At 41.0% G+C, this 26,833-nt stretch overlaps 1 protein-coding gene across 1 annotated transcript; it reads left to right on the top strand.

Moving 5' to 3' along the window:
• Positions 1-1,044: 1,044 nt before the first annotated feature.
• On the top strand, positions 1,045-23,218 carry LOC139794890 (ribosome production factor 2 homolog). The gene is given in 15 exon segments (XM_071741162.1): positions 1,045-1,355; positions 2,080-2,160; positions 3,738-3,801; positions 4,373-4,417; positions 4,551-4,615; positions 5,467-5,609; positions 10,536-10,668; positions 11,437-11,474; positions 12,561-12,600; positions 15,088-15,169; positions 15,271-15,347; positions 16,524-16,623; positions 20,889-20,991; positions 21,968-22,112; positions 22,414-23,218. Coding segments are annotated over 15 exon segments (1,581 nt in total). The 5' UTR covers positions 1,045-1,070; the 3' UTR covers positions 22,594-23,218.
• The last annotated feature ends 3,615 nt before the right edge of the window (positions 23,219-26,833 follow it).

The following is a 26,833-nucleotide window of genomic DNA, read 5'->3' as shown; positions in this document are numbered from 1 at the left end:
TCGGCAATGGTGGATGTGAGGATGACCCACGAGGGAGACAAATGGCACAGGGGCAGAGACGGGCTGCTAGGGTGAAGAGGGAACCCAGAGTCTGCGTCCCACCCGGGACGGTGCGCCCCGCACAGTCAGGCAAGCGAAGACCCAGCAACGGGGTGTGGCTGGGTCTGTGGAAAAACCTGACGGGTGAGGGAAAGCTCAGGTGCAAGCAGCGCCGCGCGAGCAGAAGAGCGGGGTAACGGGCGGGCAAGGGGAGGGACACGAAGCCCTTTGAAAACAAAACTGCTCAAGGAGGCCCTTTCTGACCCAGCCGCCCAGTCCCACCATAGGTCCCCGGTAGCCCTCCACACTCCCCCGGGGCCACCACACCTCCATCACCCCACCCCTTTGTGGCTGCCTGTCCCTCCTCCCGCTCTCACGGCACCGCACCTTACACCTGACACGCTCGGACTCCTCCCTGGCCATGCTACACTCTCTTACCCTGGGCCCCGACCGGCCCCACCACAGACACCCCGCCCGCCTCCGCCCCGCCCGGGCCCGGGCCTGGGTGCCCTCTGGGGAACGCCCCACACGCAGCCGCTTAACGGTCGCCGGGGCGCGCGCCTCGCTCCCGCCTCCTGCTGGGGAGGGGCGGCTGGCGCGGGCGGCACGCGGCCCGGCGGGGGGGTGGGCGGGGCCGCGGTTGGCGCCGTTTCCAACTGTCTCCGCGCGTGAGGGTGGGCGGGGCCGGTCGGTCTCTAAGATGGCGGCGCCCGCCCCACGTGGTGTGCGCTGAGGCGACGGAGGAGGGAGGGAAGAGGAAGGGGGGGGAGCGGGGCGTTGTCTGGCGACATGGCGGCGGAAGATAGTATGGAAAGGGGAGAGAGGAAAGATGAAGTAGAGGAAGACGAGGTGGAGGTTGGTAGATGCCGGCACCGGGACGTGCTCCGTCCCCGGGCGTTTCCCTGCTTTGGTACAGCGTGAAGGGAGGAAGCGCTACCCCGCCGGTCAGCCCTGCACGGGGCGTGTCCCGCCTGCGGACCCGGTCCGTCCCCCTCTCTGTCCGCAGGCGCTATCGGGTGTAGCGGGACGAGATGGGCTGCCTGCCGGGTGGTCGCTCTCATCTGGGCCGCAGGGCCCAGCGCCTGCTCCCGGGCCCTAGTGAGGGAGGGAGCGGGTTTCTTCCTCACAGCAAGGCCTCCCCCGATCCCCGGGAGCCGGTGCCTGCGGGACGGCGGCGGCGTGAGGAGAGGCGGGCGCGGGGGGCGCCATGGGTGCCCCGGGACTGGCGGCGGGGTCGGGCACAGAGCGACTGTGTTCCCTTGTGCCTGCCGGGTTTCGCTGCTCCCGCAGCGGTCGTGTCCCGAAAGCCGTGGTCGGTACGGCTGTTCAACTCCAGGTTTTCTGGAAAACGGCGTTGTGGGAAAGCACTCCTTACTCTTTCAATGCTTCCTGTCTCTGTGTTATCTGAAAATACAAACTGTTGCTCGTCTGTTCCGTGTATTGGCGAGTATTTCTTAGGTGAGGATGCTTGAAAGATCGGTTTGTCGACGAATAAAAGATTTTTTTCAAGGTGGCTTTTTGTGTGTGTAAAACTGTAAGGAATTACAGACAGGAATTGATTGCAAGGCTATGCATTATGAAGAGGTAAAAGTAACCATTTCAATAGCGTGTTGCTTAACCTCTCGCTAATAGTTCTTAATTTAGGCAGGTACTAAAGTTTAGAGAATGTGTTGCAGAATATGTAGCTGTTTATATTGTTAAAATTCATAAATAACTTCATCTTGATTTCCCTCTTAAAATATTAGCTTCCTTGCTAGCTAGGAAGAAAAGGACAGGAAATTCAGGTGTGAAACAGATGTATGATGGAGTAGTCTCTGTGTTCCCCTGGGTATTGCAATATCTGTCTGTCATTTTCTCCAGATAAAATTCTGCATAAGTCAGTTTTGGGGTCTGTTTAATCTGAAGGTCTGGGTCTGTGTGTTAGGAGGTTTTTTTCGTTGGTTTGGGTTGTTGCTTTTTTTGCTTTTTTTTTTTTTTTTTTTTTTTGTCTTCTGAGTTCAAGTATATCAATAATGTGCATATTATGCATTTATCTTGTAGGAGCAACTGGTCATGGTGGAACTATCGGGAATTATTGATTCAGACTTCTTAGAAAAATGTGAAAACAAATGCAAGATTTTGGTGAGTGATTACAGCACAATAGGAAAGGGGTAAGTCAGTATGTATGTGAACAAGGGACTGAGGCTGTTTCTAAATTCCTTGAAGTTGTTAACATTTAGATGAAATCTTTGATAGAGAACTATGTGTAGTGTCTTGGCTGTACTTGGCTACAGGCTCTGAGTGCTCTCTGTGTGGAAATGACATGGTCTTTGAATATAGTATTACGTAAATATTATTAAGTATTTTCAGAAGTATTTCTTAGCTAGGACCATTGTCCCCTCTGATTTCAGGCTCTTAGTACAGTTCTTTAAATGGTGAATTTAATGCATTAAAAATAGTTAAGCACTTCAAATAACTTGAACACATCTGACAAGTAAAACCAACATCTTTCTGAATTGCAGTGTATTTGCAGGTGTTTTTTTACAGATATTACCTGGCAAGTTCTAGTGTTATAAAGTATAATTGGGTTTTAAGCATTTGATAAAAGTTTTAGATGTTGTTTCCTTTACTTTGATTATTTTGAGCAACTGGCTTATCTGTCCTTTTATTTTGAGGAGACAAAAAATCAAAAATACAAGAGAAAAATTGCACGAATTCTTACTAACCTGTATCAAATACTTTCTGTGTTTTACTTAGTTTATGACATAGCACTTCATCTTTAAAACTTTTAGCATGTGCTTATCTTCATGTCCTGAATAATGTTGATGATCCCAATGTACTATTAAAAGACAGGCTCACAGAATCATTCTGTTTGGAAAAGACCTTTAAGATTATCAAGTCTAACCCTTAACCTGACTGCAGAGTCCAGTCCTAAATCATCCATATTCCTAAGCACCACATCTAGGATATTTTGCCTTAATTAGTGTATTCAGGCAGTAATTTTAATCAAAATTTCTAGGTACATCTTATATATCCTATATTAGGTACATCTTATATTAAAAATAGTGAGATTGTAGCCTGTATATTTGAAAAGCTATGTTGCAGAAGAAGGGAATGAGCTGGTAGACTGCTGCCTGATGCTCCCACTCCTTGTTTAAAAAACAAACAAAAAAAAAAAAAAGGCAATTTCCAAGTCCTTCACAATGTAGATGCACAGTAATCACAGCAGCTTCTGTGACCCTGCTATTGCATTTCTGGTGCTCATGTACTGCTTCTGGCCAGACTTCTTCACCTTGTGTATTTTCTGAAGAAATTAGAAAGTTCCTCCCACATTACACAACTGGTATTAATTTGAGCTTAGAAAATAGTATCATTTGGTTCATGCAAATATGTCTATTTTTATTTGTTCATTTAAAACTGAGGTTAAATTAACTTCCTAGAGAGAATAACAGCACTGGAAGTTACTTTAGTTACTAACCTAAATAGATGGTTGGTCGCAGTTAGATCTAAGTTTCTTTTGTCCTTTTTAACAATCTCAAGCGTTTTCTATACTAATTCAGTATTGTTGTGATTACTACAACAGGATTATCTGGCATAATCTTTGTATTTAATTGCTGTAATTTAGATTCTACTCTCATCTGTTCTCTCTAGTCTCACATCAAGAGATTTACCTAGACTAGAAGACCTGATACCTGTGCAACTTTGTCTCCTTTTTGTAGGGAATAGAGACAGAGAGGCCCATTTTACAGGTGGACAGATACGTATTTGCAGGAGAATATGAAGGTATGAAAAATGATGTGGATACAAATCTGTCCTTTTTTCATGTCATGAACTTTGTTAAGAATATTTAATTGCACTGTGAATGAAGAACCTGGACCTGTGAGGTGCTGGAGTTCTGGGTGGTGTTTGTGTAACACCAGACAGAGAAGCACCAGTCTGAGTTTACATCTAAATTAGCCATGTATCCATGTTACTTACTGGAACGTAGGTGTGGAAGGTGACTTGGGGGTGCACCAGCTGATATTTCTGCAGGGAAGATGTGAGCCATAAAATGCCCTAAAGTGAGTTCTTGTTGCCTGCTGTATAAGCAGGACTGACACAGTGTGCAAGCTGTAGTTTTCCCATTTGTCTTATGGTGACATCATTGGTCTCAAAATTACCTGGGGTCCTCCCTTGTTCTGATTTTCAATGACCATGATACTCCTGTCTGTTCCTGAGATAGTGATGTGGTTACCAGTGCTGGGCCTTTGACAGGAACTGAAAATCCAAACATTCCCAGAGCTGTGCCAGGGGGTGCAGTATCTGCAGCTGGTAGCAATAAGTCTTGAAGATTTTCTCACTTTGATTTCCACAGATACTCTGGGAACCTGTGTGGTTTTTGAAGAAAACACAGAGCATGGTAATTGTGATTTGATGTCCCATTTCTTGTGGTAGCCTGGGTGGTTAAAAAGTATTTATTTTGTTTCAGTTGATAATGAAATACTATAATGATTGGGCTTTGGGTATTGCTTTTTTTCCTCTCTTCATCGTAGATGCAGAAGGCAACCAAAAAGTGCAGCTGAAATACAAGTGCCACACTATGAAGAAGCTGAATATGATACGAACACTTTTGACAGAAAAGAAGGAAGGAGAAGAGAATGTTGGTTAGTGTCTCTGCTCTTATGCACAGGGACATGGGTGGATTATGTGTAGGATTGTCAGCCATGGATGGATTATGTTTAGAAGTGTTAACCTTGATTAAGTGTTTGATTAAAGAGCATGCAGGAAACTAGAGAAACATTCTTAATGCAATGAATGCTTAAATACAAAAATACCAAACAAAACAAACCAAAGATACTCCTTCTGCCCAGTGTTACCTCCAGATGCAGCTAGTAGGAGATTCTTACAAAAGAGTGTAAAAACAGGGCAAACATACTGAAGTTCCCTGATATGTTTTTCTCTTATCTGAAAGTTTTTTTGGATTGAGCAGGACACAGTCTTTGTGACATGGATGTGGCATAGTTTTGTATCTTGACATTCCTGCTTTCTGTTACTTTCCTCGTGTCCATTGTGACTGCTCTTTAGAGACCAAGCTGGTGACATCAATGAACCACATACAGTGTCTCCAGTGTCTGGATGAAAACCTGTAGCTATATATGTTGGACAAATTTGTTTTGCCTATGTATTTTTATTATCAACAGTCAATTGTATCTTTATTTTAAGATGGTCTTTCTGTTTCAAATGCCTTTCTGTTATTTCTAGCCTTACTTTTCAAGGAAAAATGGGTTTAAGCCCCATGCTAAAACTCGCAACAAAAATGAGTGTTAGTCCAAATTCTTGAAAGACATATTTCTCTCCTAAATTATTCTTTTACTTAAATCTTGGTCAGGCTCAGCCTTAATAACAGTGAACTTAAAAACTTTTAACTTCTTTTGTCAATAATACCCATTTTTTTGTTCTTTGCATCAGGTGGAGTGGAATGGTTACAAATCAAGGATAGAGATTTTTCTCACAGCAGGCCAAATACGATTTGCAGCTTTCTGCGTGAAAAAGAAGATTCTGAGGAGTCAGCTCAGGCCCAAGACAAATTGACTGAAGAGTCAGAGGGAGAGGTGAGTGGTGGAGGAAACTCTGACATGAATTGTGATCTGGAGAAGCAGAACAGCTTGGAAATAGATGCCTCTATTCCTCTGCCTGACAGCCCTGCTTCTGGGGCAGAGGATTCCCCTTCTGGAAGCATTGCCTTAGATGATGCCCCTCCCTGATAGCAGCCCTGATTTTTTCAGGATTGTTCATGGGGTTAATGGTCCAACTTTGAAATCCTAACTTGTATAGACTGTGACATGGTTTCCAATTTATCCGAGGAGCTAATAGTGGAAAAATAAACATTGTTTTCTTGCAAATTGCTTTTATGTTGGATTAGGTGGGAAGGGCTTAAATGTTTTTTTAAAATGCTGAATGGAAACGTGTGTCTCTGCCTCAAAATTGAAGAAGAAATGATTGTTATTTAAAAAACACCAAAAAATATTGAGGTACAGTCTGGCACATTTTATAAAAAGGAAAAAAATTATTTAAAATAAAGCCTTGAATTTTTCAAGTATAGCTTCACAGTGTCATACTGTGCTGCATGCTATGTCTGTTCTTGTGATGCAGTTATTGAAAGAAAAATTGGCTTTTATTACTTGTTTGATTACTCAGTAGGTTTCTCAGTTTGGATTTTCTTTAATGTTCTTTGTCTCCTTGATGGATCTTAGAAATCCCTGAGAAGTGACTTCAGGAGGTTTCTTGCCCAGTTTCCTACTTAAAATAAAATAGAATCAACACTGAATTCAGGCAAAGTTTTTCAGTCCAGACAAGTCTTGAAAGCCCTTGCGGACTAGTCTGCAACTGAAATATGTGGCTTAATGAGGCACCTGTCACTCTTCTTTCCCCCATTTTCTATATAAGATAATGTCTTACATAAACAAAATGTAATGTCACAGAATCATAGAATTGCTCAGTCTGGAAAAAACCTTCAATATCATTGAGTCCAACCTTGTCCTAGCCCTATTACCCTATTCCCCAGACCCCACATCCAGGTGATTTTTTTAAACACATTCTGGGATAGAGACTCAGCCACCTCCTGGTGAGCCTTTTCCAGTGTTTAACTGCCCTTTCTGTAAAGAAGTTTCTCCTGATACCCAACCTAAATCTTCCCTGATACAACCTGAAGCCATTTCCCCTTGTCCTGTCATCTGTCACTACTGAGAAAAGACCAACCCCACTCTTACTACAACCTCCTTTCAGGTATTTGTAAAGAGTAATAAGGTCTCCCCTCGGCCTCTGTTTCCTGACACTACTCTAACACCCTCAGTTTCTCCTCATAAGGAATGTTTTCCAAACCCTTCACCAGCTTTGTTGCCCTTTTTTGGACTTGCTCCAACTCTGTTTTTTTATTGAGGTGCCCAAAACTGAACACAGTACTTGAGGTGGGGCCTCACCAGTGCTGAATACAGGGGCAGGATCATTTCCCTAGTCCTGCTGGCCACACAGTTTCTGATACAAGCCAGGATGCCATTGGCCTTCTTGGCCACCTGGGCACACTGCTGGCCCATATTCAGTTGACTGTCAATCTATACACCAAGATCCTTTTCTGCCAGGCAGCTTTCCAGCCACTCTTCCTGACACCTGTAGCATTGCCTGGGGTTGTTGTGAACAAAATGCAGGACCTGACACTTGGCCTTATTGAATTTCATACAGTTGATCTCAGCCCAATGATCAAGTCTGTTCAGGTCTCTCTGTAAAGCCTTCCTACCACCCAGCAGATCAACACTCCCTCCCAACTTGGTGTCATCTGCAAACTTACTGAGGGTGCATTCAATCCCCTCATCAAGATCATTAATAAAAATGTTTAATAGGAGTGGCCCCAGCACTGAGCCCTGGGGAACACCACTGTTTTTTTGGTGTCATTGTTGTTTGATTGTTTTTTTTTTTTAGGTAAATATTTGGCTCTTATCTTCTTCCCTGGCATTTTTTAGAAGGTTTTTATGCCTCAGATGCTGTACAGGTGCATCAGAGGTTCCCCAGCTGATCCATGTGAATGTATTTTGGTCACTAGCTAGTCTGTGGGTTGGTATTACATACTGTTACATCATTTATATGGTCACATAGTATTTCATATGGAAGTTGAGTATTCATTGTAATGTTTTCAAAAGCACAGCTTTATTTTAAACATAAAACATTTTCTTTCTGACCTTTCTTCCCTTCTCTGCATCCCTAAAATAGCTTAGCTGCAACAACGCTGTGAAGGCAGGAAAGCCTAATTCCAGCATGATTATGTAATGCTTTAATGATCAGAGCAGTGCACCCCCAGCATAGAATCAATAAAGATAAGTGCTCAAAACAGTGTGAGAGTTTCAAATCACAGTACAGTTCAAAACTGGTGGGTGAGGATGTGTAATAAAAAGGGTAGTGGGTAAGTAGGATAGGTGGGCATAGGATTACTACTGTAAACTTCTTATCCTGATTAGTGGATATTGTTCATATTCCTGTGCCTGGACACTGGGCCATCCCAGCAGTTCCTTGCCATGGCTGGTGTTAAGCACTTTTTCTTTGCATTTTGTAACAGTTACCAGTATATATGATGCTCAGACTACTGATAAGTGCTTATTTTCAGTGTTAGCACTTAAATAAAAGATCATAAAAGTACTTTGGAAAAGGTTCAGAGACAAGTGGGTTTACCCCATCGGAGTTGAGCATAGGAGGTATTTAGCTCACAATAAGGCTGAGAGGTGGGAACATTCCAAATTAGGTCTAAGTAGATACGGGATGATTTTTCTGCTTTAGGTCTTCAGGTTTTGATGGATGCCTTCAATTTTCAGATTGCAAACAAACAGAAAATTGAGGAGCAAATGGAATATATTTGAACAGCTCTTACTAACTAGAGGGCCTCCAGGCTTTGGAATAACCAGAAGCTTGTATAGATTTAAGAATAGATAACCAGTTCTAAAAGTGATGCTATCAAACGTGGAAGAGATTTTAGGCAAACCTTTGCATTCTGTTACATAGTTGCATCGGTCTTCCCAAGTAAGTACATTTTTGGGGAAATCTGGCTTAAAATGCTGTGTGTGAGTTGCTCAATGTTCATGTTAAACGTTAAAGTTAACTTTAACATGGTCTTGGAACGAGAGGACGGCCAACAAAACGCTCAGAAACGAGGCGATCGGCCAGCGCTGCAGCCGCGTACGAGCAGTGCAAGCGCCATCATTATCAGACGTTAATTTGCGCCCGCTCATTAGCAAGGCCCCGGGAGCCTTCGAACCCCGGGAAAGCGGCGTGTAACTCAAATCCCACAGGTGGAGGCGCGGGGCGAGCCCCACGGCGTACCCCTAAACGGGCAGAACTTTTTTACGCTCCAGAGAACCGCGCAACGCAGCCTACACCCGACCCGACCAAGCCCGGCCCACGTCCGGTCCGGCCCGGCCCGGCCGCCGCCCCCGTGTCAGGCGGTAACGGCTCCCTCGGGGGCGGAGCTTGCCCCGCTCGCGCTCACCGCCCCGCCCCTCCTGGCACTACCGGGCGGTCTCGTCGCTGGCGGATGTGACGTAGCGGATAACGCCGCTTAACGGCGGCGCGCGTGGGGCGGCTCGGCAGCCATGGATGCGCTGGATCGGGTGGTGTGAGTGTGGCGTGGGGAGAGGGAGAGGGGCAGGGACGGGACAGTCACCCCCTCTGCCGGGCCGGGCCGGGTCGGGTCGGACGGCTTCCCTGGCCGCTGGGGGGAGTGGGGCACCGAGCGGCTGCGGGGCACCGAGCGGCCTCGTTGAGGGGAGGGTAGCAAAGGGGGAAGGCCAGCTGAGAGAAAAGGGCTACGGAAAATGTGCGTGAGAGGAAAACTGAGCGCTGCCGTCTTCCCCTTCTTGGAAACGCACCGTTACTTCTCAGTTGTTAACGTGAAAATACTGAGGGGGTGTTGAATTGATGTCTTTCTGTATGCTTGAAAGAACAGTCTATAGTTGGAAGTACCTGTGTGGGCTTTTCTGTTAGCTTTTTTTTTTCATTTTTTAAAGAAAATAAGTATTATGCTTCACGGAGAAGATATTAAAAGCTTTATTTTAATATAATCCACAAGTGTAATTCTCAAGGGCTACAAAGATGATTCGGTGACTTGACCATCTCTTATGAGGAGAGCCTGAGAGGCCTGGGTCTGTGTAGCCTGAGAAAGACAAGGGATCTTTCTCATCAACGCTTATAAATACCTAAAGGGTGGGTATCAAGGGGATGGGGCCAGACTCGTTTCGGTCCACCCACAAAACAAGGGACACTGGGCACAAACTGGAACACAGGAGGTTCCATCTGAACTTGAGGAAAAACTTGTTTACTCTGAGGCTGACTGAGCAGTAGAACAGGCTGCCCAGGGTCTCTAGAGATATTCAGAACCTCTCTGTGCAACCTGTTCCTGCTTCAGCAGGAGGGGTTGGACCAGGTGATTTCCAGAGGTCCTTCCAACTCCATCCATTTTGTGATTCTGTGTTTAAGCCATGTAGTTCTTAATTCTTATGAGAGATGTACCCCTGTTAATGTTAGTCTATTTCACCTAAATAATGCATGAGAGTCTTCTGTGGTTCTTGCCAACAGATATGCTGTATTTGAGCTTTTCTACTGGATGCAATTGATGGTTTTTGAGGAACTTGTTCTCATATGCAAGTGTCTGACTTGATGAGAGAGCTGGTATGAGGGGAAACTTTCAGGCTGTCAGTAGTCTGGGAATTCTGGTACATCTTAAGCTCTAAGTTAGCAGAAACTGGAAAGCCCAAGACTGTAAAACCACCTTTGCTAGCTTGAGGGGACATAGAGGAAGAGGAGAGGCAGTAAAACACATTTATCTGTGACTGTTTTTTATGCATGGATTCTAATTCTGCAGGTTGGGATTAATTTGAGTCACTGAAACAATTTACTTGAACACAGCTTATTCTAGTTCATGTTTTGCTTTGCTCTTTTCTCTGGTGTTGGGTCTTGTTATTAATACTAAGTTTTTAACTGTTACTTTATTGTTACAGAAAGCCTAAAACTAAGAGAGCAAAAAGATTTCTTGAGAAGAGAGAACCCAAGCTTAAAGAAAATACAAAAATAGCTATGCTCATTAAAGGAGGAAATGCAAACTTAACAGTGACTGAAGTGCTTAAAGACATTGTAAGTTGTTGGATGTAATATGCAACCATCAGTTATACACCTTTTTGTGCTACACCAAGACTGTCTTCCTTTCTCTTTTTCTTATGGTTTGTGCATATTCTGCTGCAGGATCAGTATTTTCATATTCTCAGATTGACCAGTACTCCAAAGGTGTCATTACCCACCCCTCAATGGAGATTATTTTCTTCTGTTTTCTTCTTTGGTGGAAGTTTTAAGCTTATTTTGTCTGTTACTGTTTTTTCCAAGATTGTCCAGTAGGTGAAACATTGCAAGTCCATTTGAAAACAAGAGGTTTAGGTACAGAATTTGGACTGCAAAATGCTTGTGTGTATTGATGGAGCTCTCAGCCTCTCCTGAAACTTAAACTTACCAATTGTCCCTGCTGACTCCATACATGAAAATATTCTTACTGTTTCTGCACTCTTTCCTCTCCTTGCTGTGTCATTTTCTCACCATCTTAAACTGATAATCATGCTGTTGTTCACTCCCTGTTTTCCCTTATGCCTCTAGAAGCAGAGAGATTCCTTTACATGGCTTTGATTTCAGCTGTTTCTCAGCTAATTTATTTCTTAGTTTTAAAAATAACTTCTTCAATTAATTGGGAACCAAAGTGCTACCAGCTTGAAGAGTATTATTACAAGCAGGCTTTTTGAGGTGCCTCCTTCTAGATTTGCACAATTACTCTACTTCATGTGAGTTGTAGGGTTTTGGAAAACATGGTGCACTTAAATGTGTTAGAGATAACACATTTAATTTTGTCTTTTGCAGTATGCTGTGAAGAAGCCTTTTGCTGTACTGTATAAAAAGTAAGTGGTCTTGCTTGGACATCTTTGAGTCTTCTGTCAACACAGGTTTTGGTGATTTCAAGGCATTAATAGAGATGCTGGCTAACATGGGGGCTTGAGCAATGGAAAAGGTGCAGAAGGTGACTGAGATTCTCAATAGATTTCATTAGACTGGAAACCAACTGCATGTGACCAGTGTTGGTGCTGAGCCCAGCTCTGTGTCAGGTGTTACAGGATTCAGCAAACTTGAATGGTTGGCTGCTCAGACTTAGCTGTGCAAACAGCTTAGCAAGGTTCTGTGTCTGGTAGGTAGGCTGGAGTTCTTATATCCAAATTCTTAGAAGTTTGAGTTACAAATTATAATGATAGATATGTCTTGCTCAAAATGGGGGCCCAATATATGTATGGATGTAGTCCAGAGACATTAATTGTAATAGCTAAATTTAACATTGGATGAACAAGCAGTGGCAGTTGTTAATGAAGTGTCTCTGGTGGTGGTGGTGGTCATAGTCTGGAAGCCAGGCCCCAGGAGACAGGAAAGGGGGAGGAAAATACATGAAATGGCAATTGGGGCACTAAGGAACACCTGGCTGTATTAATGTTGCTTATGTTTGGAACCAAAACTGAACCACTACTGCTGGAGTTTTCAGTAGAATGCAGAATTTTAAAGTTATCAGAGAACTAATGAGGGAAGTGGGGTTGTTCAGCCTGGAGAAAAGGAGGCTGAGGGGAGACCTTACCACTCTCTACAACTACCTGAAAAGAGATTGATCTCTTCTCCCAAGTAACATGCAACAGAACAGGAAGAAATGGCCTCAAGTTGTGCCAGGGGAGGTTTAGATTGGATGTGAGGAAACTGTTTTTCACAGAAAGGGTTGTCAGGCACTGGAACAGGCTGCCCAGGGTGAAGTTACCATCCCTGAAGGTATTCAGAAGATAGGTAGATGTGGTGGTGCTTAGGGACATGGTATATTTGCAGGCTTCACAGTGCTGGGTTAATGGTTGAACTTGATGATCATAAAGGTTTTTCCCAACCAAAACAAAAGGTATTTATCTGGGCCTGTTCTCTTTTTGAATTTCCTTTTTTCCAATTTTTTTTTTCCTCAGGAAAAATATAACTAGGCCTTTTGAGGATCAAACATCATTGGTAAGTATAAGCTATGTCTTTTCTTAGGACATTTTACAGCCTTAAAGTTAGGAAGAACTTTACTGGAGTATAATTTGCTATTACTTATTGAAGAACTAGATGAGAAACAAAGTTTATAGGTAATTTGTGTAAGCTGAAGGTAGGGCTGTGTCTAGGCTTGTGGTGTTAGTAGGCATATTTTTCATCTGGCTGCTAGACAGAACTGTCATGTTGTGAGGACTTTGTCTTTACCTTAAATACATGTTTCTGTAAACTGACAGTTAAATGCAGGACTCTGTAATCCTATTATAAGTAACAGTGCTTGATATGAAAGGAAGAATAAAACTTCGTTTTGGTTTTCTGAAAGTCAGTCCTCTGGAGTGCCATAGCTTATGAACAACTTGTTTTCAGTTTGGTGAATTCATAGGTTAGAATAGTTACATGGAGGAGTCATAGCTTTCTACCTTGTGTTTGCATAGAGGAGGAAAAGTCAGGCAGAGCACCACATGCATACACATTCATCAGCTGTTCAAGTGTGAGATGGTTGCTGAGTTCTGTTCCAACATTCAGTCATGAACTGTCAGAAAAATGTGTTTGGCCTGCAAAGAGGTTATAGAAGTGGCTATTGAGGGACTTGGAGGGTATTTTGAAGGGAGTTTGTGTTTGGAAATACATTTGTTGCTATGTAGTTGTCTGGATTTGGTGTTGATTCAGTGCTTTAAGGTCCTGCTAATTTACTGGCAGGAAGGCAGAAAACAGAGGGGCTATTATTTCACACATTTGCATTTGAAGCTGTCAGAAAAGAAGCATGTGTATTTCCTTCAATAAAATGAAAGAAAGAATACAGTGATGTGCATCTGTGGTTTTACAATGAAGACAAAAATGAATTATCACAAAAATAAGTTTAGTGCCCAGTGATCATGATATGGTAACCTTTGCTCTGTGCCACTGCTGACTCACATAGAGGCAGTTGTTTAAAGTAACTCACTGAAAATGCAGACTGAATTTGGGAATTTAAGGTTGTATTAGAAAATTGGTGTGAAAAAAAACAATGAATGTATATACACTGTGCACAAATGCACTTTCTGGTCTGAAAGGGACTGTGGAAGTAAAGGGGAAACTTATTTAAAGAATTTTCTCTAAGTAGGAGAGGAGAGCTAGCTAAGTATTTTTAATGGTAATTTTACAAAAAGCTGAAGGCAGCCAATAGTGAGTGCTGGAGGAGTTGCTGAAGTTGTATTGGACAAGTGAGTTAAAGTATTTTTAACATGTTAGGAAGTAAAAAACCAGTGTGGTTGCAGCATAGATACAGCAACGTGACAAGTTACTTAGTTTGCATTAATTCTGATGCTGAGGCATTTTAGTGTATGCTTCTGTTCTGTTCCTGGCATGAAGCACAGTAATGCAGCCATCTCTAATACCCAGGACACGTTTGAGGCATTTGAGTTTGTTGCATCTTTTCAATAAAATACCATACAGCTATTAGAGAATTTACATACATCAACATGCAGTGATTAACAGAGCTCTTTGAGTAAGTGTTTGAAGGGGATGATTCTGTTCTTGATCTGCCTACAGTCAGTATTTTTCAGGGACCTGGTGGCAGAGCTCAGTGCTGAGCTCTGTGATTTTTTAAGTGCAATCAATCCAGCCTCAGATTGCCTGGATGCAGTCCTGTGTAATGTGTTCTGCCTAGATGACCTCTAGAGGTCCCTTCCACCTGATAATTCTGTCATTCTGTTAGATGTGGTGGCTTTTTTTCTGCTTCATAACTGCTGATTGCAGGTATAGAAACTCTGCATCTTCTGGGAAGTACTGGATAAATAGTATGTGTGTATATCCAGGAGCTGTGGTTGATCCACAGAATGAGGGGCTGCCTTGAGAAGCAGCAATGCATAAAAAGGCCTTGGAGCTGAACATCCTCAGGAAGAATTGCTGCAGTGTAGGCTCTGGACAGAGAAAACATCTGCTCTGTGATAGTCATCACTGGCTTGGTTTTAAGTAGCACCTTAGTCTTAAATAATAAATTGACATGAAGTTGCTCTGTAGTACAACTCTAGTGCCCAAGTGTAAGAACTTTAGCTATTTCCAGCTTTGTTCAAAAGCTGTTAGATAAAGCTTATGTGCTGCATAAAGGTTATATGAGTAACACAAATGAAGCCTTACAACTGCAGCCAAATTGCAAATATTCAGTCAAGGAGAAGTGGTTGAAAAATCACAAGGAATTATGAAAAAGGACATTACAGATAAAAAGGCAAGAAAAAATTGCTTGGTTTGATCTTTAAGACTGCAATTAAAAATAAAAAGAAACTAATTGTTACTTGAACCTTGAATCCAGCTGTCAGTTTAACCTGTGTGGACCTGCAGACACTCAAAACTCTTCTGATAAGTGCAGTTGCTCTTCTTGTCAAGCAGCTGCTAAACTCATGTGTTTGTGACATACATCTTCACCAAATAATTTAAACACTACAAACTAGAACTCACGAGTTTTATTCTTTTCCTCAATTGTAGGAATTTTTTTCCAAGAAATCAGATTGTTCCTTGTTTCTGTTTGGCTCTCATAACAAGAAGCGACCTAACAACCTGGTTATAGGTAATATGTCTCATGTGAGGTTTTATTTGGCTGAAAGGTCTAGTTTTCAGTGAATAGGTAAATAGCTGTTTTTTTTTTCCCCCCCCTCCCCACTTTCACAGGTCGCATGTTTGACTATCACGTGCTAGACATGATTGAGCTCGGCGTCGAGAAGTTTGTATCCCTAAAAGACGTCAAGGTAAAGAATCGCTAATGCAGTATTATGGTGACATCTAGTGGTGGATTTTTTTAGTGCAGTGGCTTTTTTTGTGCTTCGAAGTAAGGACAAGTTGTTTAAGAAATCGTTTCGTACGCTGTATGAGTAGTGCTATTTTGTGTACCTCAGGGTGTTATTTTTATGCTCTGCTCTTGATTTTATTTTAGTTGTTTCGAGCACACTCACCACTGTCTTTGTAATTTTTTTTGTTTTTAGACTTGGCTGATTCCTAATATTTTATTTTTTAATTAAAGAGTTACATTTACAAAATTCCTTAGGTTCAGCTCATGGCAAGTTCCTATATAAACAGGCATAAACTTTGAAAACTGAAACCCTTCCTCTCAAAATGTAACCAAAGAGGATGACTCTGATTACTGAGATGATTCTGAAATTTCCTTAGCTTGCAGTAGCACGTAAATGCCAGTTTGCAGGGAAATTAATCCAGACAGGGGGCTAACATCTTGATTATTTAAATCCACAGAAAACTCACCTATAATTGCTATATTTGTCTCATTTTGTCAAGACTAAACATATTTCAAATGTATATCCTTTTGTATCAAGCAGTTTATACACTGCAAAAATTTGGTCCTATTCTCATCAGAGCGTATAACTCAGAAGGGGATAGTGAAGAAATCAAAGTTATAAAAAGAGATAAAGGGGAATGTTCCCCTTGAAATCAGATTGTAGCATGTATCTTCGTAACACTGTTTATAGCAGGGAAGTTATAGTTGAGTAAATGTATTGTTGGCCAGAATTAAAATAAGGTTATTGAGTAAACTATTCTTTTACCCTTTCTCTACCCTCTTTCAGTGTAGTGTCAGAAGTACAATAGGCTTGATTGCCTCTAAATTCAGTTTCCATGTGAGTAGTTACAGTCAAATTCACTCATTTTCTTGAGGAAGTCTCTCCTTAAATGCTCTATAGTAAAGAATCTTTATTATTCTTTGTGCTGGATTAAATACAATTCACCTTTCTAAAAGCAAAGTCCTTCTGACACATACAGTGTTGTTCAATTAAACAGAAGTGTCTGTTATTTCCATACTGATCACAGGTCACAACACGTTTTCATTTGATATTGAAAGGCTGACAACTTAAGTTGATAATATACATCCTAACATGTTTTGAATTTTCTTCAATGTTAAAATTCTCATTCTGCAGAACAGTAAATGTCCTGAAGGAACAAAACCTATGTTGATATTTGCTGGTGATGCATTTGATGTAAATGAAGAATACAGAAGATTGAAGAGCCTCCTTATTGGTCAGTACTTTGATTATTTGAGCACTAGGATTGCATAAATCTGTAGTAATATGATCTGTTGGGAAATGCTGATATGTCAATAAATGTTTGCTTACGTTCAGCACAGAAAGAAAACAAGAACAGGCACTTGTCCTTTTCGCGTGACATGAAGTGAAGCTTAACTTGTCATCATGACTGTTAAGAGGAGACAAAAACACTGTACTAAAAGACTCTGAAGTTGAACCTTTATGTTCACTAAAATTCATGAAGTTGTGGGAAAATCCTGGCATTTTTCAAAAAGTCTGTACTTTGTAATTGTACTGAATCAACACTTCTCTAATCAAATAATGGTTTTGAAGTATGTAATTTGAAGTCAGTGGATTAGGTTCAGAAAGCTGGATGCTCTTGCTTATTAAAAAAGAAAAAGTATAACAGCTTGTGTTTTTATAAATAAAGCATTTTCTGTGGAAAACCTGACCAATTCCAACAACAGTCCTGTTGATTAGGGTACTTAGAGCACGTGTAGTGAAAATAAGATATAGATAATTGTGTTGTAACTTCAAGGCAGGCTTGGAGCTTAGCAAATAAACTGTTGTAAAGTTTTTTTGCTATTTCAATGTTGGAGGCTCTGGAAGATAAAGCATGTTCTGTTGTTTTCCTAGGTAACTACAAAAATTATTACACTTCTTACAGGGGACTTTACAGGAGCTTTTTGGGACAAAGAAGTCATACGGTACTCAATACTTGAAAATGTCTTGCTTGGTAGAGCTACATCTATTAAGTAGGGTGATGTGTATTTTTCTTTTTAACAGGTTTCCTAAATGTAGATTACTTTTTTTTTTTTTAACTGGTAAAATACTGAAACTAGCCCTGAAACTGAACAGTATTGCAGTATTGTCCAGTTTATATTTGTACAGCTTTGCAAGATCTCTCTCTCACAAATCATAAATATTGGTTTGGGTCATTTTTTCTAGGCAAACAGGTAAATTATTTCTCTTTATAAACAGACCTTAAAAATGACAATTTTTTTCCCCTTAGTATTGTTAATTCCTTAAAGCAAGATGTTTCATGTGGAATGGGACTGAAAAGGAAATAGGAGGAAGAGAATTCGCATCTTCTCAGTACAGCTGACTGGTTCTTTAAGATAGATGAAAGGCTAATAACTATGCTTATAAATCTTTTGAAGTTGGGGAATGTTGAATACAAAGTTAAGTGAGTTTTAATACTGAGTTGTTTGTGTCACTCCAAATGAATATTTACACTGCAGGAAGCAGGGTTGCTATTTTCTGCAGTGTATCTACAAGCACAATGAAGTATCTACATCTGCACAATGTTGGTGATTGGCATCCGGATGTGCTCATGCACTCCATGATCAAACAACTTGATAACTCAGATGGGAGACATGCATTGCTAGATAGTTGCCAAATAACTAACTAGTCTTTCCTGTTTTATTTCTTTGATGTTCATCTGTCCTTTCTCCTCTCCTATTTGTTTGCCTTTAATGACACTGCAGTCAAATTGACACTCAGTTTTTCTCCTTGAACGTACTCCAGGTCTTCTGTTCTGCTGACTTCGATGAAATACCTAGATGCAAAACAATAGACAAAGGAAAAAGTTAAGGAGTGTACAGGTTTAAGGTATTACTAACAAGTTAAAATTGTTTGGATAATAATTTGGCCTGCTTCCAAACTGCCACTATTTGATAGGGAAGAACCAATTCTTTCTCTTCCTGCAAGACAGTGCTTTTAGGCTGCTGCTCTATTGCTGTGAAAAATGTCTTTTTAACAACAACAGCAAATAATCTGTAAGTGGAGTGATAGTACTGGGTTCCCAGAGGGAATATTAGTTATAGCTAATAGCTTCTTGTTGCCAAAGCAATGTGATGCTGGTGAGCAAACAAGCTTTCAAACAAGCTTTTGTGGTATCAAAAGAGTTCATACATTCTTGAAATAGCATCTTACAGCAGTTTCTTTGTAAAAAGCAAGCATGAATTGACAAATCCTTTAGTCTACTAAAACTGTGAAGTAGAAGTAGTTATTTAGGTGAAATAAATGGCAGCTGCAATTTTCTTTAGAGACCTGAAAGACAAAGACATTCCATTCTTCTGTGTTTTGTTGCCTGATATGGTACTCTAAGAATCAATTTACAATCCAAGTCCTTGGAATGCAGTTTGTGAAATTCTAATAACTTGTATTTGTAAAGTACTTCTCTTCCAACACTGTTCGCTGGTTTTGCTACTGCTGCACCCATTTAATCCTAAAAATAGGTAGGCATTCTGACTTGGTTATACATTTTCTAAAATGTTGGTTTCCAGGAGGCCTCTATGGTTTTAGATTGGCCCTGCAGGTTGTTCTTCATACAGCCTTCCTCACGCAGACTCTTTTGGGCGTCTTAAAAGATGTGTGGGTTCCTTCTGGCCAAGAAAGGGGATAGCTGGGAAATGTCTGGCATTGAGTCTGAACTGTGGTAATGCTTACTTTAGTACATAGGTTATAGTGTTACCAACTTTTGGATACGAATTGATACAAAAATGAAGTGTACAGACTAGTGTTCCAAAATAATTGAGAAATTTAATCTGGAAATTGAAAGGTGCTGTGAAGCTCTCTGTAGGAAAAAGTAAATTAGAAGTTCTGGAAACATGTGGAGAACAAGGAGGAGAAAGAACTAGGAATGGAAAGAAAGGAGAAAGCAAGACTTTAGTCCAACCAAAGCAAGAATTGTAAATTAGAGCACATTAAAAAATCTTAAGCTCTCTGGGTATACAGAAGTGTAAGGTTTCTGCAGCTGTTCAGCACTGCCAGGAAACAGAAATTCCTGACCACCTGCGTTTATTGGAAGAGATCATCCTGTGGATGTTTGATGCCACAGGAAAATATGAAAGGGAGATACTGCCAATAAACCCACTGTAAATGTAAGCTTTGTACCCACAGAACTATTCCAGGAGAAAAATGCATGCCAGAAGTGAACAAAATATTTTATTTGCAGCTTTACCTCTGGCTACAAATTCAACTCACAAGAGGAGGATAGAGAGTATTTACCTGACCAAGGAAATTTCCTGGGTAGACTCCAGCTGTTATCTGCCAGCAGCTTTGTTTTGGATGTCACTCCAGTGCTGATACTCTTGAAAAAGGTTGTGGAAGAAAACACGACAAGCTGAGGGATCTGAAAATGGGACAGAACAGAAAACACTGTGTTAGCAGTTCTCCTGTGTTTCGGCGTTGTCCTGTCATGTTTTTTAACACACCTTGTTCCCTCAGTCAAGGTCACATTCTTTCTCCACCCTCTGTATATGCTGCACAGGTTGCCATGCTTATTGCAACCTCTCTGCACAGTATTTTTTTCATAGCCTGATATAATAATCTCACTAGAGACATTTTATATTTAACTTGTATTTCAGTGCTCTGTTTGCAGACTAAGCAAGTATTTCAAGTTTCATATTTTTTATAGTTGTGTTTCTTATTAACTAGAGAAAATAACAATTGTATTTATGAACATGGCTTTACCTAAAGGACAAGTGTTTTGTTGTGGAGGAGGTATGAAAGAAATGGTATATCTAACTTTTTTCCTCAAGTCAGAGAAACGATGTAGGTAAGAGTAGACAAAATATGGTTTCAATCTGTTTTGTAGTGGTTTTGATTCTTCTTTGTGCTCTTCCTAATCTGTCTCTGGTTAAGAATCTTAAATATCAGGATTTTTTAATGATGATTTTAAACAGATACCTAAATTAATGGCTCCTCTGTACTGATATATGTTTAGCTGAGCATGAACTGGCCTAAAAAATAAGATACATTTAATTTTTTAGAGTAGAATATTTACAGCAGGCAATGCTGTTATCCCAGTTACCTTAATAAAACTAAGTTACTGCTCTGAAAGTGCATTAGCTATTCTCCATGCACTTATTTTTAGGTAGTGTGTATATTGCTACCAAGTCATCTCTGGGAAGTCACTGTGTTTCCATCAGTATTTCTACATGCACTTGATTTCAGTAGTGCAAGAGCTAACACGTGCAGTGTCCAGTTTCCCTCCCATGTTTTGGTAGGGCTGCAGCTTTATGTAGCAGCCATTGCCTGAGATTCCCATTAAATGTACTGATCCAGCTTTTCTAGAACCATCCCATGCATAGCCTTGCTTAGATGCAGCAGAAATACCTGTATAGCCAAGGAGTTCACATCAGTGATGTGTTGCGGGTCCATTATGTAGTAAACTGATTTGTCACAGTCACCTGTTCTTTTGGTTTCCAGCCAAGAAACCTAGCATTTATTCTTTTTAAATAAATATTGTTTCAGATTTCTTCAGGGGCCCTAGTGTGCCCAGCATCCGCCTAGCTGGTTTAGAGTATGTTCTGCATTTCACAGCTGTCGATGGGAAGATTTACATGCGAAGCTATAAGTGAGTATGTGTTTTATCTATTTGCTTTTTGGTACACTTGTCAACTTTTCCCCATATTTATCCTGCAGTTGTGCAATTGAACTGGCTTGAGCAACAGCTTGTTGTATTTAAAGCCTGTAATGTGTAGAGGTTTTCCAGCATAACACAGAGTTAACTTGTACAGCGGAAGGAAAATACTTATGCCCTGAACCTGCTGCTTTCTGCCTTGTTGAGCTCCCCCTTCTAGCTAGAAGGATTTTTGCATGTGATTGGATTAGTAAAATAGTGTGAATTAACTTGGTGAGTACTGTTTCACACAGACATCATCTGTTCTCAGCCTGGTTTCTGGGACTCTCCTCGTTTAGGTGTCTGTCAACAAATGACGAGTGGTCAGCTGCAGCCAGTGATACACAAGATAAAATGGGAAAGGGCAAGACAATTCAATCTTTCTTTCTGTATTGATGTTCCCCCTGACAGTTCACAGCCCTGCCTTAGGAGGCTTGGAGCATTCATAGCTTGTATTCCATCTGATTCTGATTTTTTCATATAACAAAATCACTTTTATTAGTCTCTTTCTTCAAAAGAAACAAAAAACTTTCTAGTTCAGTGTACGGATTATTTTGCTGTAGGCAACAGTAAATATTTTTCATGTCTTTTAGTACCCAGGGCACTCTTTTGAATTTGAGCAGTGGTATGGCCTTCAGGGTATTGGGCTCAAATTTTATCAGTAGTAGCAGTAATACTGGTCTCATTGAAAAAGAAAAAAAAAAAAAAGAGGTACATTAGCCAGGTTATATTTTGGGTGTGTTTAAATTGTTATGGGGCAGATTTAACATTAGAAATTGTTATTGACAGGCATCTTTCTCAATAATAGAGTTAGGAGTAGCAAATGTTTTTCATGGTCTTCTGAGCCACAGGATTGAACCTCCCCTTCAAGAAGATGGATAAATTCTCACTGCAGAGGACAATTCTGATTCTGGTTGGTTTTCCCCTCTAGGGTACTTCTGAAGAAGTCTGGCTGTAAAATACCAAGAATTGAACTGGAAGAGATGGGACCCTCATTAGATCTGGTTATGAGGAGGACACATTTAGCTTCAGATGATCTTTATAAGCTGTCCCTAAAACAACCGAAAGCCCTGAAGGTACATATCCTGGAAAGTATATTGCGTCTAGATCTACCTGAAGAATAGCAGAACATGAAGGATTAATTATTGTTTGGTTGAGCAAAACTTACTTTTATATAGGCCAGCTGAGGTATCTGGGGCTACATCACTTTTAGTGGTGGTCAGCTGGCATACAAACTCTCCTCTGAAAGGATACAAAATATACAGAACAAATCTTAAGTTCAAAACCATGTATGTGGTCTTGCTTTTAGGCATTTATTCTCCTCAGAGCTCCCTGTTCTCTCTAATCAGAAATACTGATGCTGTTCTTCTCTTACAGCCTAAGAAGAAAAAGAATATCTCTCATGATGTATTTGGTACAACTTATGGTCGAATCCATATGCAGAAGCAGGATCTTGGTAAACTGCAGACACGAAAAATGAAAGGGTTAAAAAAGAGGCCAGCAGAGAAGTCAGCTGGAGATGGTGGGGTTACTCCCAAAAAGTCAAAATCAGCTTGATAGTCTGGAAAAGCTTTGAAAACTTTTTGTACCTTGAGATTTTTAATACATGTATTGTAATATAAATATCAGACATACAAAATTCAGCTGCTGTTAGGTTTAGTTTTATATAAAAATCCTTCTAATGATTTGTCATTTTAAAGGGAAGATGGGGTTATTGAGTTTTAACATGAAACTTGGTTCTTTAAAATAAAAAAAAAATATAACTCATTTAGTTTTCTGAAGCTGAGTATTTATTCTCTTGGTGTTAGCACACATATACTAGTCCAGCAGGTGGTTCATTTCCAAAACAGTTTTATGGCCATTGCATTAGGAACACTTGATCAGTGAACTCAAATTCTGTGCAGGACCAGAGTATTTATATTCATAATATACACAACACAGTGCCTCTGTTCATTTCTTGTTTGTTTCAGTTTTTGGAAGACTTAAATTACAAACCATTTTCAAAAGTGTGAACTCAGAATATGAGTCTGATGCTAGACTATTTTAACTATTGCACCAACCCCTACTTTACACTTGCAGAATCAGGAGTGATTAAGGTGTTTTTACTGTGTTCATCACCATGGTAGCAAAGTACCTTATGTTTGCTTTAGGCATAAATTAAATCTTTACAGTTTCGATTTCAGTCTTTGATGCTTGATTTGTGCCCAGAGTGGAAGTACATGAAGCAACCCTGAAAGGTGCAAGACTTTTCTTCTTAGCCCTGCTTTCCTCTTAAACATGTATTCATGAGTTAGTGAAGACTCGATTTAAAACTTGTCTAATGGGGGTGAGAATTAAGAGTTTAGTAAGACTGTGACATGGTGTTCTGGGTTTTGGAACAGGTTGAAAAACTTGGGGATTTTCTTCTGCTTGTCTCTTTGGAATCTATTATTCTGCCCTTTAGCATAATTATGATAAAAGTACAGTTTATCATGTACACCGCAAGCTTGCTCACCCTTGTTATGTATTTAATACTTTATCTTTTCAAGTTAGGTGTAATCAGTTAAAGTGTCACATTAGAAGTAGGTGGTTTGCTATTTTTACTTTTCTGCATTCCAGATGGAAGCTGTTGGGCAGCTTTCATTCCATGTGTGACAGCTGAGCTGTAGTTGTGGCTATGTAAATGCCACATCTGATGTTCTTGCTGTGCCGGTGTCATGAAATTTGGAGTGCAAATAAGAGAGTTTGGGATCTTTTTGAGGGTACAAACATATTTATCTTCAATGTATTACCTAAAAGTGGGTAATACATTGAATACATTATTTTTTCACTCTACAAAATAGCTTGCATGTCTTTCTAGGTATTTTTCTCTGATCTGTAACCATGTGTTTGAGAAATTCATAATTGCAAAAATATTTCAGATTTGTATTTCTGAAATACAACTTCCTACACTTTTGACTAAATGCCACATTTAGTAATAGCTGTAGAAGAACTGCACTAATGGGCATTCTGTCTTTTATGATCTAGAAAATAGTCTTCCTAATTTAGAAACTAATTCAGTTGCTTAATTAGGTGTTTAAAAACTGATTTTCATAGATGTAAGGTAGACTGTCTTAACATCCTGTTATACCTTCATGCAAATAGCAAACTTTACTCAGTAAGTAATCTTCAGAGAGGCTGTTGCAGCCTGCCCTTGGTTTTGTTCAGTGCTGCTGCTGGGTTTGTTCTTTGCATGAAAAGGGAGGTCAGGCTGCTGGGGACACTACACCTGCTGACAACTGAGTCTTGAATCCTTGGCATTAGTGCAGCCTCAAAGTCCTTGAGCACAGGAAATTGGTCAATGGGGAGAACCCCAGTGCAGTTATTCCCCCTTTCCAGGGTCTTTAGTCTCTGCTAGACTAGAGGTGGTCCCTGATGTGCCAGATGTCCCATGCTTGTGGCTGTCACATAAGCGTGAATACCCATTTAGGAGTTTTTGTACTGGTGAAATGCAGCCACATGGTGGACAAAATGCATTGGGTATGTGAGGCAAGGAGGAATCCACCAGGATATAGTGTAAGGATATTTGGAATATGCTTTTTCATACTAATAGTTTTCAAGTTGGGTTGTTAGCAAGGATTAAAATTTGCTCCATTATTAATAATTACTTTGTACGACTCAAAGTGGTGCTGCTTTGGTGCGAACTCTTGAGTGGGAAGTGGAATCCTCTCTTTTGTTCTGATAGGAGAAATGAACCACTGATCTGATCCTGATGAGGTGGAATGAAACCAAATCAGCAAGTGACTTCACCCCGTTGCTTTCAGAGAAGTTTCAGTCTTGCTCCAAAGCAGTGATTGAACTGCAAGACTGATGGCAAACGTGATTTCATGTGTATGGCATGCACAACTCCACCTTTGCATGGTAGGCAATTGCTATGTTTTGATTATCTGATTTGACTCGAGGTGAAGGGAGATGGAAGGGCTAAATATGACCTTCCTGGTGGTATGTTCTCATTGCTCACAGGCTTTTAAAGTGGGAGAACATGAGGTGCTGGAGTGTAGCTGCATGCATGGGGAACAGAACGTGCAGTGCTCCAAGGGCAGCTGATGAAAGGGGCTTGCCTTGCCTCAATTGCCCCTTGCTTCCAGAGTTCACCAGGCTCCAAAAACATGTAAACATGGCCCCAGGGGCTGTGTGGCACAGGCGAGGCATAACTGGCATGTTCTCCTTCCTTTGGCTTTCATCTTCTTAACTGAAGATACCTTTATTTATGGGTTGAGCATAGTAATGAATTTGGTTTCAAGAAAATACCCGTGGGCACAGCATGGCTCCGGAGGCTGTACCTGTGTGGTAAGACGGAGGTGGAGTTGCAAATCAGCAGTCAAGCCTGTGCTGTCTTTAGCTGGCAGGGTGGCAAGGGCAGGGAAGGTACAATTTGTGCTTTCTGTGAACCTTGGGTTTGCATACTGATGTTGCCCAGCTGTGCTGCTGGCATTGCCACTGCTACTTTGACCCCGGCTATTGTCATTGCAGATGACTTAACGATGTAGCATTTAAAATCTCCCTGCAATATAAACTCTTCAAGTGTGGTGTGATTAGGAAAGGACAAGGAGAGGTTGGGTATGTGCTAGGTTCTTGGGATTCCCACATTTCGAGGAATTGGTCTTGGGCATGTATAATCACAGCCTTAAGTCTGTGCTAAGTATGTTGGCATTGTCCCTCCCCTGGCCCTAAGGACTGAGGGGACTGAGTGGTTTGTGCTTGAGGAGTGTATGAACTTCTGTTTCCCGGATTCTCTGGGTTGGAGTTTATCTTGACGGTTCCTTAGCAACCCTGTTTGTTTTCACTGAGTGCTTTCTGAGTTTAACTGTGAGGGTTTCCCTCCCCCACCAGCTCGGTTGCAGCTGGGAAGGGTTAGAAAAGAGTGGGAAGGGAGATTGGGATCGCAGGCATATTGGGCATCACACTGGCTGCTTCATCACCCAGATCGGGGTGAAAAAAAAAGGCTGATTGCTTATTCCACGTGCTACCAAGTATAAGAGAGGTAAGGAGACTAGAACAGATCTGTTAGAGACATTTTCATTATTAAAAAGAAGGAAGTGGAAAATGTTAAGTGGCATAAAATATATATAACATAGCCATACATAATGCACACTAACATGTGTATTACACATGGTGCAGATAGTTCTACCCTGTCTCCAGTGCAATTTACCTCCTCTTGGGCTTTGCTCAAGTGCCTCCAGCAGCACTGACACGTTGCCAGTGTGATCCAAAGATGTAGCAGAGAAGTAGGTCAGTTGTATCAGTAGTCAGGTTTCCTAAAAATACACAAGGAAAAGGAGACACAAGGCTCCTGAATATGAAGCCTGTGTAGGATTGCCTTCCTAAATGGATGAATGTTCAAAGGGAACAGTAGGTCTAAGTGTACAGGAAGACCACTTTACTGTAATGTGTCTTTGCAGAACATAGTGAAGAAGAGCTGGCAAAGAGGTATTGAGAGGACAGAGGGATTCTAAGGGACCTACCTCAGGATGTTGGAATTGGATTGCCTTGGAGATCGTGGTAGTCAGGAGGGACCAAAGGGTTGCGTGGACAAAGTAATTAAAATGGGTGTTGAGAAAGAAAAAACTTACAGGTAGGATGAGATTAAGCCCTATGCTAAATAGCATAGGAATCCTCTACTCAGAGCAATCATTGAACACCGTAGGTGTATGCTGATTAGGAAGAGTCTTAAGTTTCTTGTTCATTTCCTGGGTCCTGTTTGTCCAGATGATCTTTTTGAACTTGCAAGCTAGACATTTTGTCTTTTAATGCTCATGGTTATTGATATTAATCCCTT

This window comes from Heliangelus exortis, chromosome 3 (genome assembly GCF_036169615.1).
Source record: "Heliangelus exortis chromosome 3, bHelExo1.hap1, whole genome shotgun sequence".
Lineage (NCBI taxonomy): Eukaryota > Metazoa > Chordata > Aves > Apodiformes > Trochilidae > Heliangelus > Heliangelus exortis.
The sequence above is the reverse complement of the archived record's forward strand: the minus strand, read 5'-3'. Positions and strand labels throughout refer to the sequence as shown.